The sequence below is a fragment of the Coregonus lavaretus genome (assembly GCF_964263955.1).
Source record: "Coregonus lavaretus genome assembly, contig: SUPER_35_unloc_1, whole genome shotgun sequence".
Classification (NCBI taxonomy): Eukaryota; Metazoa; Chordata; class Actinopteri; order Salmoniformes; family Salmonidae; genus Coregonus; species Coregonus lavaretus.
In genome coordinates, this window is record NW_028167181.1 from 6,070,214 (window position 1) to 6,087,272 (window position 17,059).

General features: G+C 42.7%; 2 protein-coding genes across 2 annotated transcripts in view; one reads left to right on the forward strand and one right to left on the reverse strand.

Moving 5' to 3' along the window:
• Positions 1-1,927, reverse strand: part of LOC311109973 (snRNA-activating protein complex subunit 3-like) — a gene marked incomplete at its 5' end in the record, with an annotated part of 5,997 nt that extends 4,070 nt beyond the window's left edge. The window contains 5 exons of the mRNA XM_084188485.1: positions 99-248; positions 503-607; positions 1,043-1,124; positions 1,269-1,352; positions 1,698-1,927. Coding sequence (XP_084044611.1) covers positions 99-248; positions 503-607; positions 1,043-1,124; positions 1,269-1,352; positions 1,698-1,927 — 651 coding nt within the window. The remainder of the gene's footprint in view (positions 1-98; positions 249-502; positions 608-1,042; positions 1,125-1,268; positions 1,353-1,697) is intronic.
• Positions 1,928-2,728: 801 nt separating this feature from the next.
• Positions 2,729-14,937, forward strand: LOC311109946 (tetratricopeptide repeat protein 39B-like; the record flags this gene model as incomplete). Its single annotated transcript, XM_084188464.1, has 18 exons — positions 2,729-2,764; positions 6,352-6,392; positions 6,988-7,092; positions 7,261-7,392; positions 7,886-7,962; positions 9,630-9,759; positions 10,577-10,682; positions 10,900-10,965; positions 11,281-11,389; positions 11,893-11,960; positions 12,037-12,096; positions 12,360-12,521; positions 13,224-13,315; positions 13,540-13,660; positions 13,769-13,880; positions 14,011-14,128; positions 14,609-14,725; positions 14,823-14,937. Exons 1-18 carry the CDS (start codon positions 2,732-2,734, stop codon positions 14,935-14,937), a joined length of 1,764 nt encoding a protein of 587 aa, XP_084044590.1. The 5' UTR covers positions 2,729-2,731.
• Positions 14,938-17,059: the final 2,122 nt, after the last annotated feature.

Here is a 17,059-nt window from a genome sequence, read left to right on the forward strand (position 1 = left end):
CTTGTACATGTGTGAAACAGGAAAATATAAGCACCCACCTACCATCACAATAGTATGGTTTGAGCGTGAGTATCTCTCTTTGTGTGTGCGCGTGTCACCTTGCTGATGAAGTCCGGTGCCATGTCGGGCGTGTTGCTGAACTCTCCGAAGACCTGCAGGTCGCTAATACAGCAGATAGCGTCCCTCAGGTCCACCAGCCTATGGGAGCCCAGCATCTGAAAGGTCATGTGGGGCCTCACATACTTAAACTGGAAGAGAGCAGAGAGGGCCACACAATGGATACAAAAACATTATACCGTGCTGATATAACGTGCGTTATAGGGAAATAATGCACGCTCTAGAATGCCTTTCAAGCCAAACTGAAACAAGTATTCAACAATGCCATGGTATAAATTATATTAATAGGCAATATTGTTGTGTCTAATGATGGAGATAGTTGGAATTGTCAACTTTTGGTGATTCTCACAAAGACTTGGCATCGAAGAAGTGAAACGGCACGTACTCTCTCAAATATAGCTGGGTAGAGAACGTTGATGCTCAAAATGATCTCCCCTTCTGGCACCAAGTCAACAAGGTCCTCAGGCCTTTTACCCACTGCTAGGCTCTCCTAGAAGATCAAACAAAACACACACACACACAAGTCAATCAAATGTCTAAAAACAGCCCATCTTAGCTCTTGTGGGTCATGTTCATTAGGCACCAAACTGAAGAATATGACCCAAGGGTCTGGGTGTGTAGACTGCTGGGTGTCAGTCACGCTACAAGTCAAAGGTCACATCAACAGGTTATACTCTTTGCAAGTGACGTGTCGTTTTTCCAAGAAGTAGCCTTGAAGTTTTTGAACTTTTGTAGGCTTTTTGAATGGTACTCAATGGACAAAAAATGTAACGCACTGGTCTCCGACGCAAACACCTGGTAGAAGTAAATTAATCCTCAAACACGAATATAAGTTTATATATCTTAAATTACTTACAATTATATAATCGTCAAGCCCACGGAAGTAAAGCGGAAGGGGTGGTTACTTTCACGGGGTATAACTCACCAGTTCATCTTGGTAGTGGTCAACTCTGCTTATCTTATCGATCCTCAGGGTGTCTTTGTAATCCTGCTTCTTCTTTCTCTGTCTGTCAGAACACAAACAAGGCAACACTTTTTTAATGCAGTGATTGAGTAACTATCTGCAGAACATGGAATTGGTGCATTATGTCTAAATGGTCTAGGATGTAATTTGAATAGTAAAATGACAGTAAAATGTTGTAATGTTTGACATTAGTGTTTGCAGAGTGGGGTCAGGTGGCACAACGTTGGTGTCAAGGGGCTCCTCTTCAGGTTGACAGCGAAGATTGTCAATGCTGGAAAAAAATCGACCATGTGAAGATTACGGAAAAAATATAGGTAATTTGACAGCAAAAAGTCTGAACCTCTACTTTATAAAAACCATCTCTGATACAACTAGTTTTGACCAAGATTCTAAAATGGGTCACAAAACAAAAACAAAGGGAAGATCCTTCCTGCCCCCCTAAATTATATCCCTAGTCCACTACTACAGACTCTGAAGTTCATCACCAAACATCTTATTATTGACAAACGATAACTAGCATATTGAGAAGTTTCTGCTTGTCAACTAGACTGACACAATGGCTATCCAGCTAGCTAGTGTCCCAAATACATTTATAACTAACCCTTACTGTACAAACCTGCAGATAGCTTTCAGTTCATCCAACGTTTCTGGTGCGATTCCCATCTCCTTTGCAAAGTCGGCATCTTGAGTCTCTTCGTATTTTTCCTCGTAGGAATAGTCAGTTGGTTTCAATTTCTCAAGCCATGCGGTTCTGAATGAGCCAACGTGGAATGGTTTGGTGTTTATGTCTTTATATTCAAAAACGGGAATATTTTCGTTCACGTTTGAGCTGCTGCCCGCCGCCATTTTTTCATTTAAATGACGTAAAAAGACCCAGGGAACGCTGGGAAATGTAGTGTCTCGAGATGGGAAAATACCAGGTAAACTACAGATTGTGGGAGTTATTTTACCGTGGCCCGGGTTGAACCAGTCAAAAACCCGTTACGTCATCCAGCGAAAGTGGGGAGGGAGGAGCGCCCATCTCAAATCGAACAGTAATCTGCGCCGCTTGGTCATTTTGTCAACAAGGCAACATGGCGCATTGTCTAGAAACATACAACATCTATTTCCATAACTAGTTTTCATTGGGAAGGCAGATAAAGCGTTTTTATCAAAAGCAATCACTTTTATAATAATATGCCATTTAGCAGACGCTTTTATCCAAAGCGACTTACAGTCATGTGCGCATACATTCTTACGTATGGGTGGTCCCGGGGATCGAACCCACTACCCTGGCGTTACAAGCGCCATGCTCTATCAATTGAGCTACAGAGGACCTTTTGCATGGGAAAACACAGAATCCTAATAATTTCTACACGTGCTTAATTACGTCACTTTTGTTTTGCACCGATTTAGCGGTTGGACAGAATGGGGTACCGGGCTCAGCCCCGGGAAGCAGCCAGGTTCCAAATAGAATGCAATCAACTTTCAGCCGGGGCAAAACACGCCTAAACAGGCGCCCGGGCGAGATGAATCGACACATTAGAAGCATCTCATTAGCATAGGCTAATTGTGGGGCTGAGTTTTGCCTTGTGACCTAGGTGGGTGTGTCCTTGATTACGAAACCCCACCGGGCATAATTCAGTAGGCTATTTTATAAAGGTGTCAAACATGGCTCACGTGAAGAATAGGAACATCCAAAAGGTAAGACGCTTTTAGCCTTTTTACTTATTCTTTATTTGAACGTTCAATAGGCCTACTACAGTTATTTAAAGGGGAAATCTGGGATTTTGATATCATTGATGGTCAGTCCTTGTAGATCTGTCCATGAATTTGAGAGTGGTTACATTTCAATACAATTTTCAATAACAATGTCAAATACATGTCAACAATCCTTCTTCCAAAGGACCCTTCTATGGATAAAATGTCATGATATTATTTGTTTTGGTATTTTGTGTATTTTCACAAAAATAATCTGCTATCATGGGACTGACCAAAACAAATCTAAAATGTTAAACCTAATCCTACTTTCTATAGAAGCATTAAATATTATTTTTGTATAGCATCACACCCATTACTTTAGAGTTGGAAAGGGTAATTTGGTCATAATAGCTACATTGCTTTGTTGTTCTTAAAGGTCTAATGCAGCCGTTTTAATCTCAATATCAAATCATTTCTACGTAACAATTAAGTGGGCTACCTTACTAACCACGTTTCCATCCCCAGTTTTTATGCTAGTAAAGTCATAGGCTACCTTATAATTTTTTTGGTTAAAAGACAGCTGTGATTAAAATAGGAAGTGTCGGTACAATTTTATAAATGCAGACAGATAGGCCTAATTTGTTCGTTTGACATGGTGGGATCTTTTTGTGTCATAAAATTCATTATGCGAGAAATGGCATTGGAAACGCCTTTATGCGCAAATATTGATATAATAACCACCATATCCAAGTAAACGTGGAGTCAGGGGATGATAGGGGATGATATGGTGTGTTGTCCTCCCACTAACACTCGGTAAACCATGCAGTTTATAGGCTACAGATGAAATAAGTTATGATGAATTTCACAGGGTGGTAAAAGTGCACCCTTAACCTAGGGTATGGCAAAGTGAGGTGTGTAGAAATACACTCACCAGTTGAATCTCATTGAAACTCTAAAATGCTATTTGGAGAAACAGCAAAAACAAACACAAATGTCCCCCAGACATTATCACCCCAATACTAGGTTTATATTAGGTTTAAAGGTCTGTGGAATGGCGTGTACAATATCCTACTCAACCTCATCATACATACGCTACATTGACTCATTTAGCCTACTTATGGAACAATTCATACAGTGCAACATGAAATAGATGCATTCTACACGCTATCAATGCCGACTTCAAATACTCACATCAATGTGAAAGGAACCAGAGCATAAAACATCTGACTGCGAATGCAAACTATGCCAGATAAATCCTACACATGAATTGAAATAAAAGGCATACATCAAATGAATTACTTAGGCCTACAATTGACAAGGATGCATAAAGACAAACAAACTCGACCAAGGAATGAAGAAAAATCTACACATAAAGGCCGTGCCCATGATTCAGCACCGCTGAATGGACAGCGCCTCGGTACAGGTAGGCACGGTGGAGCTCCGTGGGTTGTGGCTGAATGGACAGCGTCTCTGTCCAGTAGCCAGCTAGAATTAAGCTATTCAGTTCGTGGGAAGTCAGACATTTTCTGGGCACAGTTGAGTAGCCTACAATGCTTATATGAAAATCATAACTGGCACGCAGATCTTTAGAAATTGTAGGATAAATTGTAAATTGTCACGCATATGAAAAAGGTTGCAGACATCCTGCTACATGAAGTCACCCTTGCGGAACGGCGCATACCGTGTACAATGACAGTATCATTGTCTTGTGCGCTTCCCACCAAAATTGTTGCTCTGCATTCAGAGATGTTCCTTATAAGCTAATTTTTGTATTTGCCTGTCTGCATTGTTCGCCAAGGAAGGGACACATTATGCGAATATTACAAAATGTTGTATCAACAAGACTGCTCCGAGAAGATTTATATTGCAATATAGTAGCCAACACCGAGGCGGCCCGCGAAACTTTTTCACCAGGCCAGCTTGTCTCTCTGTCTGATATTATTGTTGCCTACGCAGCATCTGGGTGCTCATTATATAGAAAAAACAGCCCTACATCCACACTATAGCTAAATAACTTAGCAATATTTAATGACGTTTAGCCAGCACGATTGATCTGTTAGAATATCTCATATTAATTCAGGAAGATGGACGAACAAGACTGATAGAGTGAAAGGTGAAAATGCATTATACCAGAGGCAGGTAGGTGACAAGTACGGATGAAGGCAGAGGATGATGATGTGGGCCTACGGCATGAAGTTAAAAAAGTTAGCCCAACTAGGTAATCATTAATTATTTGGATTATCTCAATTATCATTCTGTCACTGCATGACAATGCACATTTATTATAGCCTACAATTGTTATTATCTTCGAAGCCCCAAAAAAAGACATGTATTTTTGGGAAATGCTCTAAATAGCAAGTTTTTCAGTTGTTCATTTTCATACCAATAGGGCTCTCCTAGCTGTGCTGTTGAGGAACTACTAGAGCAAGAAGACTTGTAGTTGTTTTCTTTGGAACACAGCCTTGCATCCCCGCCATCACACAATTACTGCTGTTTAGGCATTCCAAAAAGGTCAATTCTAAATCGCAATCTGGTCAGGTGGGCATTTGAAAGCGTGTTATATTGCCAACATGGCTAGCTAATTTACAAAATACGATTTTACAGTGTTAGACTTCCACAAGGCAATCCAGAGAAGCAGATCGTAATTTTGGGGCGCAAAAATATAAATATAAACGCAGCATGCAACAATTTAAACGATTTTACTGAGTTACAGTTCATATAAGGAAATCAGTCAATTGAAATACATGCATTAGGCCCTAATCTATGGATTTCACATGACTGGGCAGGGACCCGGGCAGGGACCCACCCACTTGGGTGCCACTTGGGAATTCGTTTTTTCCCCAACAAAAGGGCTTTATTACAGACAGAAATACTCCTCAGTTTCATCAGCTGTCTGGGTGACTGGTCTCAGACGATCCAGCTGGTGAAGAAGCCAGATGTGGAGGTCCTGGGCTGGTGTGGTTACACGTGGTCTGCGGTTGTGAGGTCGGTTGGACATTCTGCAAAATTCTCTAAAATGACGTTGGAGGCAGCTAATGGTTGCGAAATTAACATTAAATTATTTGGCAACAGCTCTGGTGGACATTCCTGCAGTTAGCATGACAATTGCACGCTCCCTCAAGACTTGAAACATCGGTGGCATTGCTTATATTTCCTTTGTGAAATTGGTAAATTAGTCACACCTGTGACAAATGCACTGCTATACCAAAGAAGAAGACAAATAAATAAAGGCACTGCTGTAGCGTTTAGATTGATTCTCAGAGGTTGCGTTTACACAGGCAGCCCATTTCTTATATTTTTTTCACTAATTGGCCTGTGACCAATCAGATCAGCTCTGAAAAAGAGCTGGTGTGAAAAGCTCCGATGGGATTGGTCAAAAGACCAATTAGTAGAAAAAAATATCCGAATTGGGCTGCCCCTAAAAACGCAGCCAGAGGGCTTGCAGTTTGGCTAGGCGCAGTTTGGCTAGGCACAGTTCTGCATGTACAGTTCTGCATGTACCCTTCTCAGTCAGGTATTGCGCGCTAGTGTAAGGATTGGAAATGATGGCTCCTTGCGTAGCTGATAAACTAGGTTTCCCTGACTTTCAGATGGACCCAGAGGATCTCTTTCTCCTGGTGCCTGAAACGATGTAAGTCCCCTACTTCACGAGGCTAAGCTATACACTGCTTTAGATGTTCCCTCTTATGTAAAATAGTTATCAGAAGTCCATAAGCCTTGTAACCATAGTTACAGTATTAATGCCTACAGCACACATCTCAGCTGGTGCAGGCACATTTAAGATTGTGTTGTCTAAATAGATCTTTAATACTGTCTGCTGCATGCTGTGATTGCTATAGCCCACATACTCAACTGGTGGACTGCAATCCAGTTTTTTTTAGGAACTCTGTTGTGCTTCGACCCCTGGTATCATATAAACACACAAGATGTGGAAGAGTGTGTTGAATTACAGGAAACATGCTTTAAAATGGCTAAATTCTCAACTCTAGCAAGAGTGGTTTGAACAGTTTGGTGTGGTTTGGGAGTTTGTTCCCTTGTTGCTTAGGAAGTCCACTGTCTGCCACTAATGAAAATGCACCAGATGGAGGGTCTGACAAGTTTACGCAATCTTTGGTGACCCCCTAGCTCCTTATAAATCATGCTAGCCCAATGTGTGCCAAAAATGAATTTGACCCCAACCCATTGGCCTCCAAAAACCCTTTAAACTTCTATTTTTCCCTTCCCAGGAAATCCCAGATGGATTTAGAGACTGCATTGCAGGATGGCGCCAAAGCCCTTGACCTCTTCCTCAACAACCGCTTCTCAGAAGCCTTGGATCTCCTCAGACCCTGGTATGTCCCATTCACAATCATGATAGCTTGCCTTGAGGCTTACAGTAGCGTGTGGGAGGACCTGAGGCATCCCATCCTTTAAGATAACTGCTCATGTCTGTCTATAATAGTGAATAATTGCTTCTAGAGTTTCTTCTCTTTCTGAAGGGTTTTGTCATGTTCTCTCAGGAGGAGCCAGAGTATGTACCACGCAATGGGCTACAGCAGCATGCTGGTCATGCAGGCGGGCATGACCTTTGAACCCAAGGACATTGACAAGGCCATGACTGCTCTGAAGGAGTCTCTGCAGACATGCCAGATGTACGGTTTTGCTTCTCTCACAGAAATGACATGAATGTAGGGCATCTAGTTCTATGGATTTTCAATTGCCAATGCGTTGAAGAAGCTTAATCTCACATGTCAGATTCAGACATTGTTGCGCCATGGCAGGACTTAAAGCTAGAGTCCTAAATCGAAACATTAGCAAAGAGGTCACCCCGCCTCTGTTTTGGTAAAAAGCTGAAGGATGGACCTGGAGCAATGTAACTATGGATGCAAGAACTGACCAGCCATGATATAACAATTAAAGTTTTGAGGCTGTTTGTTTACATTTACATTGTTTACGAACGTTGGCGTAAACCAAGCTTATATTTTTGGTTCTGATGGGGTATGAACAGTTAAACTAAGCCCATGAGGCATTTATCGGAGTTATATTCTTCAAAAATCAATCGCTGTGTACATATTAAGTTATGTCCAAAGGTGGCTGTAGCAACTAAGGATTCTAGCTTTAACACAGTACGTTATCTCATCACAGGTTCCGGAGGAAGACTACCATGGTGGAGGCCATCACTGAGATGTTTTACAAGCAGCCAACTGACAACTTAACTGAAGGTGAGATGGGCATACCATATCTGTTGTGGTGCTTGCAGGATGATATCAGTATGTCGACAACTGGACATCCGTACATGTAGTATGATGCATGACTATGGAAACTCACTGTAGTGTGAGTCATCCATACTGAAGTATACATGTTTCATGACTATGGACTTTTGATTGGTTTGATTAATTTTATTATTAGGGTCATCATGCTTCATCTTCAGGATCTTCAGATGCCCAGCCCACATGGGCTTATAAAACACTATTTGCTGTAGCAAAACAAAATGATAATATATGCACAGTGTATTCAGAAAAATTGTTTCCTCATCAATCTACACACAAGATCCCATAATGACAAAGCAAAAACAGGTTTTTAGAAATGTTTGCTAATTTATTAAATAAACTGAAACCACATTTACATAGGTATTCAGTACTTTGTTGCACCTTTGGCAGCGATTACAGCCTCGAGTCTTCTTGGGTATGACGCTACAAGCTTGGCACACCTGTATTTGGGGAGTTTCTCCCATTCTTCTCTGCAGATCCTCAAGCTCTGTCAGGTTGGCTGGAGAGCGTCGCTGCACAGCTGTTTTCAGGTCTCTCCAGAGATGTTCAATCAGGTTCAAGTCCGGGCTCTGGCTGGGCCACTCAAGGACATTCAGAGACTTGTCCCGAAGCCACTCCTGCGTTGTCGTGGCTGTGTGCTTAGGGATGGTGCCAGGTTTCCTCCAGACGTGACGCTTGGCATTCAGGCCGAAGAGTTCAATCTTGGTTTCATCAGACTAGAGTATCTTGTTTCTCATAGTCTGAGAGTCCTTTAGGTGCCTTTTGGCAAACTCCAAGCGGGCTGTCATGTGCCTTTTTTTACTGAGTAGTGGCTTCCGTCTGGCCACTCTACTATAAAGGCCTGATTGGTGGAGTGCTGCAGAGATGGTTGTCCTTCTGGAAGGTTCTCCCATCTCCACAGAGGAACTCTAGAGCTCTGTCAGTGACCATCGGGTTCTTGGTCACCTACCAGACCAAGGCCCTTCTCCCCCGATTGCTCAGTTTGGCCAGGCGGCCAGCTCTAGGAAGGGTCTTGGTGGTTCCAAACTTCTTCCATTTAAGAATGATGGAGGCCACTGTGTTCTTGGGGACCTTCAATGCTGCAGACATGTTTTGGTACCCTTCGTCAGATCTGTGCCTCGATACAATCCTGTCTCGGAGCTCTACGGACAATTCCTTCGACCTCAAGACTTGGTTTTTGCTCTGACATGCGCTGTCAACTGTGGGCCCTTATGTAGACAGGTGTTCCTTTTGAAATCATGTCCAATCAATTGAATTTACCACAGGTGGCCTCCAATCAAGTTGTAGATGCATCTCAAGGATGATCAATGGAAACAGGATGGAAACCTGAGCTCAATTTCGAATCACATAGCAAAGGGTCTGAATACGTATGTAATAAAGGTATTTCTGTTTTCTGCTAATTTCTAAAAACCTGCTTTCGCTTTGTCATTATGGGGGTGTGTGTAGATAATCCATTTCAGAATAAAGCAATGTAACAAAATGTGGAAAAAGGAAGTGGTCTGAATACTTTCTGAACGCACTGTGTACATATACTACATCCACATTAGTTTAAATGTAGGTGGGTTTATTCTGGTCTTTGATTGACGGGCATCTCTTGGTTTGCTCCTTGCCCACTGCAGAGGAGATGCATGCAGAGCTGTGCTATGCTGAGGTGCTAATGCAGAAGGCTGCACTCACCTTTCTGGACGAGAGCATGATCAGCTTCATCAAAGGAGGCATCAAGATCCGCAACAGCTTTCTGATCTACAAGTGGGCAGGGTTTTTATTATTATATAAAACAAAAATTTGAAGGGCTTTTTACACTACTGACCCAAACCAAGTTTACTGAGCTGGCCTGGTTACGCATGAACTGGTTGACTCGATAATGTGAAAAGGGTATTATGTTTGGGTAGTCCAGTCACAGGTGGCTGGTGACACCTTAATTGGGGAGGATGGGCTCATAGTAATGGCTGGAATGGTATCAAACATGGTTTCTATATGTTTGATACAATTCACTCCATTCCAGATGATGATGATTATTAGCCACTGTCATCCCCTCACCAGCCTCCTGTGCTTCCAGTAGAATAATGACTATGTTCACAGAATTGATGCACTAGAAGGAAATGTATCAAATGTTATCAAGCAGTGATTGTTTTTAGCAAGGTCACATTTGGCAGTCAAGTATTTTGGGGGACCTTGCATGGTTCATGGGGCGACGCGCAATTGGCCCAGCATCGTCCAGGGTAGGGCCGGCAGGGATGTAGCTCAGTTGATAGAGCATGGCGTTTGCAACACCAGGGTTGTGGGTTCGATTCCCACAGGGTATGAAAAAAATAATGTATGCACTAACTGTAAGTCGCTCTGGATAAGAGCGTCTGCTAAATTACTTAAATGTAAAAAAAATCATATTGTACTCAAGTTCATAGTTCAATGTATGTAGTTCTGTCCTTGAGCTGTTCTTGTCTATTAATGTTCTGCATTATGTTTGGTGTGGACCCCAGGAAGAGTAGCTGCTGCATTAGCAACAGCTAATGGGGATCCTAATAAAAGAACAGAATACCTGTTTTGTTTTTCTCCCCTCTACCAGGGAATGTGAAGTTATGTCAACCATGGCAAAGAACCAGTCTGACCAGATGAGCACACACACTCACTTCAGGTGCGGCGTGAACATGGGCATTGGTTCATTTAACTTGGTAAGCGCATTGGTGTTTAGTGTTTGCACCTCCTCACTATGGGTGAGGTCAAAGATGGTAGGACAGGCAGATTAGTAAGAGTCGCTAAAGCGGTCAAATGTAAGATTACGAATTATGAATGTTTATCTTCTATTGGCCATTTTTCTTTGACACAGAAGGTTTTTGTTTTGTGCTCCTCAAAGGTCACTGTCCTCACCGTTTGGTTTTCCTCTTTCAGTATTTGTCTCTCTTGCCGAGCAAGGTCCTCCGACTACTGGAGTGGATGGGTTTCTCTGGAGACCGGGTAGGTGACGAGGAGTAGTCTCACCACTTCTCTCACTGACAGACTATGCCGCATCACACACCGGCCGCCTTGCAAAATACTCCTTTTCTCTTGGATAGTCAGTGGGGAGTCTTTTTTGAAGCGGGCCTTCAAGAGACAAGCAAAGTAATTATTGTCCCCCGACGACTGAGCGCTTGCATATGTCAGAAAATAATATAATACATCTGTAAATGTTTGAAATGATACATTTCTTTAGTTCACTCACCATTATGCCTCGTAATTCAGCCAATGACGATGCAATGAAGTGGATGTTGTTGACAGAGGCTTGTTGTGCAGGAAGTGGGTCTGTCCCAGCTGAGGGAGGGGGCAGCCAGCAACAGCCTGCGCTCCATCCTCTGCACTATGTGCCTCCTGATGTACCACCTCTACATCAGCGTCATACTGGGTAAGGTACAGATCTAGGATCAGCTTTCCCTCCCCGAAACCTTACCGTAACCTGGGAACTGTAAGTTGGGGAAAACCCAAAAAGGTCCCAAGACCTGTGTCCAGGCGCAACATTGACCTACTCCCCAAATGCCACACTGGCCACTGGAGTTTTATGTGGATAAAGGAGGCCCTCTGGTGGTGAAAAGTCTAAACTGCTCCATTGTTACTGCAGTACTGTGATCAACTCTCGCAGTCACGCACTTTCACTGTGCTTTAAAAAGTCAGTCTCCTGCTGGTTTCTTATGTGACGAGCATTTCATCCATTTGTATTGACTATTTAGCTGCGTTTACACAGGCAGCCCAATTGTGTTATCTTTTTCAGAACCAATCTGATTGGTCAAAAGACAAATTAGTGAAAAAGATCAGAATTGGACTGCTTGAGTAAACACAGCCTTAGATAATGGGTTTTACTTTACAACAGACATTAGGGTTGAGTGATGCCTTGTCTTTCCTTCTCTATAGGTACTGGTGAGGGGAACCTGGTAGAGGCTGAACTTCTTCTGGAGCCCTACATTGAGAAGTTCCCCAATGTAAGTGAACAGTCCCCTTCCTGCAAAGTCTTCCCACTTGCCCCCCCTGTTAACATCGACTGTGGTTGTTCTCTAGGGGGCCCTCATTCTATTCTACCAGGCCAGGATTGCTGTGCTCAAGGGTAACTTTGAATTTGTGAGTAATCTCCCTTTTTAAGAATGGTGTCTTCATACATTTTCCTGGGTCGTATTCATTAGGTACCAAACGGAAGAAAACAGACAAACTGGGAGAGACTTCCTAAACTTGTCCAATGAGAAACGCTTGTGTTCTGTTGCAAAGCATTTTGCTATGGCGTGCCCTAATGAATATGACCCCGTCTGCTACGCTACAAGTCATAAAATCAAGCCCTCTGTCTAACAAGAACCATATCTCACCGTTTTGTGTATCCGTCCCCCCAGGCCCAGAAGAAGTTCCTGGAGTGCATAGCGGCGCAGCAGGAGTGGCGTCAGATCCACCATCTGTGTTACTGGGAGCTTATGTGGTCCTACTCCTTCCAGCAGGACTGGCTGGAGGCCTACCAGTATGCAGACCTTCTCTGCAAAGAGAGCAAGTGGTCCCAGGTATAGTACACCTGTAGCAGCCTGACTAAAACCATTTAGGACTGACTTCCTGGGTGTAGTTTTGTCACATACACCGGGTAGGTGCAGTGAAATGTGTTGTTTTACAGGGTCAGCCATAGTGGTACGACACCCCTGGTGCAGATTAGGATTAAGTGCTTTAAGTGGACATCGACAGATTTTTCACCTTGTCGGCTCGGGTATACGAACCAGCGACCTATCGGTTACTGGCCCAACGCTAACCGCTAGGCTACCTGCCGCCCTAGCAGCCTAACTAAAACATTTAGGAATGACTTCCCGGTCACAGATTAAGGGCCCTCTTCCAGTAATTTGAGTTTTAACTCTCCTCTCCTCTTTCTTCCCCAGCCTCCTCTACCCTTTGCTTTTTTTTCTCTCTTTTTTTTACCATCGCTTACGGTCTTTCCTCCCTGCTCTTTACAGCTCCCCCATGTTGTTATAATAATAATAATAATAATATGCCATTTAGCAGACGCTTTTATCCAAAGCGACTTACAGTCATGCGTGCATACATTTTTGTGTATGGGTGGTCCCGGGGATCGAACCCACTACCTTGGCGTTACAAGCGCCGTGCTCTACCAGCTGAGCTACAGACGTTATAAAACTGGTAAATTCCCTGGAGGTCTGTGTACTGTCTACCCCTTTTTTTTTTCATTTGAAATGTTGACTTTTGGTCTCTCTTGGCAGGCTATGTATGTGTTCCAGAAAGCTTCCATCCTCAGCATGATGCCAGAGGAGGAGGTGAAGAAAACCGGGGAGAATGTGGAACTGTTGTTCAGGTATGTTTTGTCAATAAAGACACATTTTATTTGTATGGCACCCAAAGATACTATACAACTTGAAAATAAAGTAGGTCCACACCCCCCAAAAAAGATTACTCTATTTTCAGGACAGCATAAATGTAATTTACATGAATCATAAACTGAACAAAAGGCACTGTCACACTGATGAGAAGGCGGGTTGTTAAGGTTTGTAGCTATGGCTAATTTAATGTGTCTTATAGGCAAGTGGAGAGCCTGCGGCTGCGGATTGCAGGGAAATCCATCCCAACTGAGAAGTTCGCCGCGAAGAAGGCTCTGCGGTACAGTGCCGTAACCCCAGTGACGCTGGTGATTCCTGCCATGGTGAACACTTTATTTTAAAAATTGTATTTATTTTTACTCCATTCAAAGCAAACATGTTCACTTTTAAAATGTGCTATTTATGTCTAAAATGCATTTTCCTCATAACAGGAAATGATATATGTTTGGAACGGCTTCACCATCGTTGGCAAAAGGCCTGAACTGACACAGAGCATTCTGGTCACTATCGAGAAAGCAGAGGAGCAACTGAAGAATGACCCAAGTGAGTTTACCGTCACAATGCTCTAGGTCTAATCTATGGTCCGGTGTGGTAGAAATGCCAGGGCCGATTTCTGGTCTGTCAGCCCCTGTCTAATACAGAATAATAGTTTTTCTTTTTCCCCCCCTCCCAGATCCATCAGAGTACCATGTGGATGACCAGTGCCTGGTCCAGATGCTAAAGGGTCTGTGTCTTAGACATCTGGGCCATCTGGACCAGGCCCAGCTCTGCTTCACACACGTCATCTCCAGGTACGGCTATCTTATTAGTCATGTTTTCATTTTCTTGTGTGGGGTGTACATGGACAATACAGATTCATATCATTTAATAGTTAGCTTGTGTGTAAAAAAGTAATAGAATGGAGGCATTGCTCAGCCATAATACGAGAGGAAGTTGTGCATCTCTATACTTCAAGCTTGAGGACATTTATATTTAGTCTAATTGTGCCATTTTTTTGGGTGAAGCTGGGCAGCCATTAAACGTTTACATTTTAATGGCCTAAAGGTTCACTTAAGTGACAAAGTCAGAGTTCACAAGGGGCCATTATCGCCATTCACTGATCATTTAGGAATGTGGTTAGTGTTGCTCCTCAGGGGGCAGCCCAGGGGTTCATCTCAATAGTCTCGAGATGCCAGCATGTTCTAAGACTATTGAGATGCATCCCAAATGTAATTGATCTGTTTGCTTTCTTACAATCTGATTTGTTGTGGTGTTCTTTTTGTTTTTTACAGTGAAACCAGGATCAAGCATGACCTCTACCTTGTGCCATACAGCATGTATGAACTGGGTCTTCTCTACAAGCAGCAAGGAGACTTGGGGAAGGCTACCACCACCATAGAAAATGCCAAGTAAGTGTCTCTGTTGAAACCAGCACTACTTTAGATGCATTGTTTACTGCCTAGGATGAAGAAGACATGTTATTAAGACTTATCTGGATGTTTACAGGCTGAACTACAAGGGTTATAGCATGGAGTCGAGGCTTCACTTCCGTATCCATGCTGCACTTAACACAATGGGGACCTCGGTGGCCAAACTTCCACGCCAGCGCACGTCAGCTTGAGGACGCTAAGGTAACAGGAGCTACTGCCAACGTGGAATTGCTGAATGTCTTGGGTCCATTCTAACTTGATATGGAGTTGTACAGACTTGTAAGAGCCTTGATTATAGTATGGTAGAGTACACTTAGAAAAAGCCTGCACTTAAAATGTAAATGTTGCAATATGAGAATTTGACCCTTTTCTGTAGGGCTGAATCATGACTTGAGATCTGAGCGCATAACTCATTAAAGCACATCTTCCATTGTAATCGATGCATGTAGTATTAGTAGTACTTTACAAGAAAAGTGAGCTACACACTTGGTCTTAAGTTAGGATTTGGCCTCTATTTTTTGAATAGCCTATGATTTGAGTCTGTAAAGACATGTACCTGTACGTTTGTCTGTTCTCTTATGGTTTATACTAATTATGCTGTTATACGTTCTGCTCTGTTTTAATTGTGTGCTAATATTGAACCAATTAAATTACATTTGAACACATGGTACTTTATTACCTGCGGATATGAAGGTGCAATGGTATTGCAACATTTTACCTGTCATTGTACTAAGTGATGGGTTGCTCAAAACATTTTGACAAATAAAACGTATTCGTTGTAATGGATGAATTTGAGATTTTTTTTTTTTTTAAATGAATTGTCTGCCATTAACTCACTGACAATTAGATCCTACAATGAGCACATTTATTGTCACTGTCAGATCTCAATAACAAAATGCATCACACCTACAAACTGCACATTACTGTTATGTTCCCTGAGCAGCGAACTAACTGTTCAGTCAGTTTTATCAGAGGACTCTCTTTGTTACTATTCAGACATTGGTAGTACTGTACACAAATCCAAATCAGAGGTTTGCTCTGTTACAGCGTGTTTACTGTATAATCTAAATGCAACTGACATGTTTCGTGTGTGTGTGTATATATATATATATATATAACAGTCAAGTTTGGACACCTACTCATTCCAGTTTTTTTTTTTCTTTCTACATTGTAGAGTAATAGTGAAGACAAACTATGAAATAACAAATATGGAATCATATTGTATCCAAAAAAGTGTTAAACAAATCAAAATATATTTGCGTCAAAGTAGCCACCCTTTGCGTTGACAGCTTTGCATACTCTTGGCATTCTCTCAACCAGCTTCATGAGGTAGTCACCTGGAATGCTTTTTCAAAAGTATTGGAGTTCCCACATATGCTGAGCACTTACCAAACTTGACTGGTACTGTGTGTATATAAATACAAACAAAAGTATGTGGACACAACTTAAAATCAGTGGATTCGGCTATTTCAGCCATACATGTTGCTGACAGTTGTATAAAATCAAGCATACAGCCATGCATGCAATCTCCATAGACAAACATTGGCAGTAGAATGGCCTTACTGAAGAGCTCAGTGACTTTCAACGTGGCACTGTCATAGGATGCCACCTTTCCAACAAGTCAGTTCGTCAAATTTTTGCCCTGCTAGTGCTACCCCGGTCAACTGTAAGTGCTGTTATTGTGAAGTGGACACGTCTAGGAGCAACAACGGCTCAGCCGCGAAGTGGTAGGCCTCACAGGCTCACAGAACGGGACAGCTGAAACGCATAAAAATAGATAAAGGTCTGTAGTCTGCAACACTCAGAGTTCCAAACTGCCTCTGGAAGCAAGGTCAGCACAAGAACTGTTCGTCGGGAGCTTCATGAAATGAGTTTCCATGGCCGAGCAGCTGCACACAAGCCTATGATCACCATGTGCAATGCCAAGCGTCGTCTGGAGTGGTGTAAAGCTCGCCGCCATTGGACTCTGGAGCAGTGGAAACGTGTTCTCTTGAGTGATGAATCACGTTAAACCATCTGGCAGTCCGACGGACGAATCTGGGTTGGGCGTATACCAGGAGAACGCTACCTGCCCCAATGCATAGTGCCAACTGTAAAGTTTGGTGGAGGAAGAATAATGCTCTGGGGCTGTTTTTCATGGTTTGGGCTAGGCCCCTTCGTTCCAGTTAAGGGAAAACTTAACGCTACAGCATACAATGACATTCTAGATGATTCTGTGCTTCCAACTTTGTGGCAACAGTTTGGGGAAGGCCCTTTCCTGTTTCAGCATGACAGTATCCCCATGCACAAAGCGAGGTCCATAAAGAAATGGTT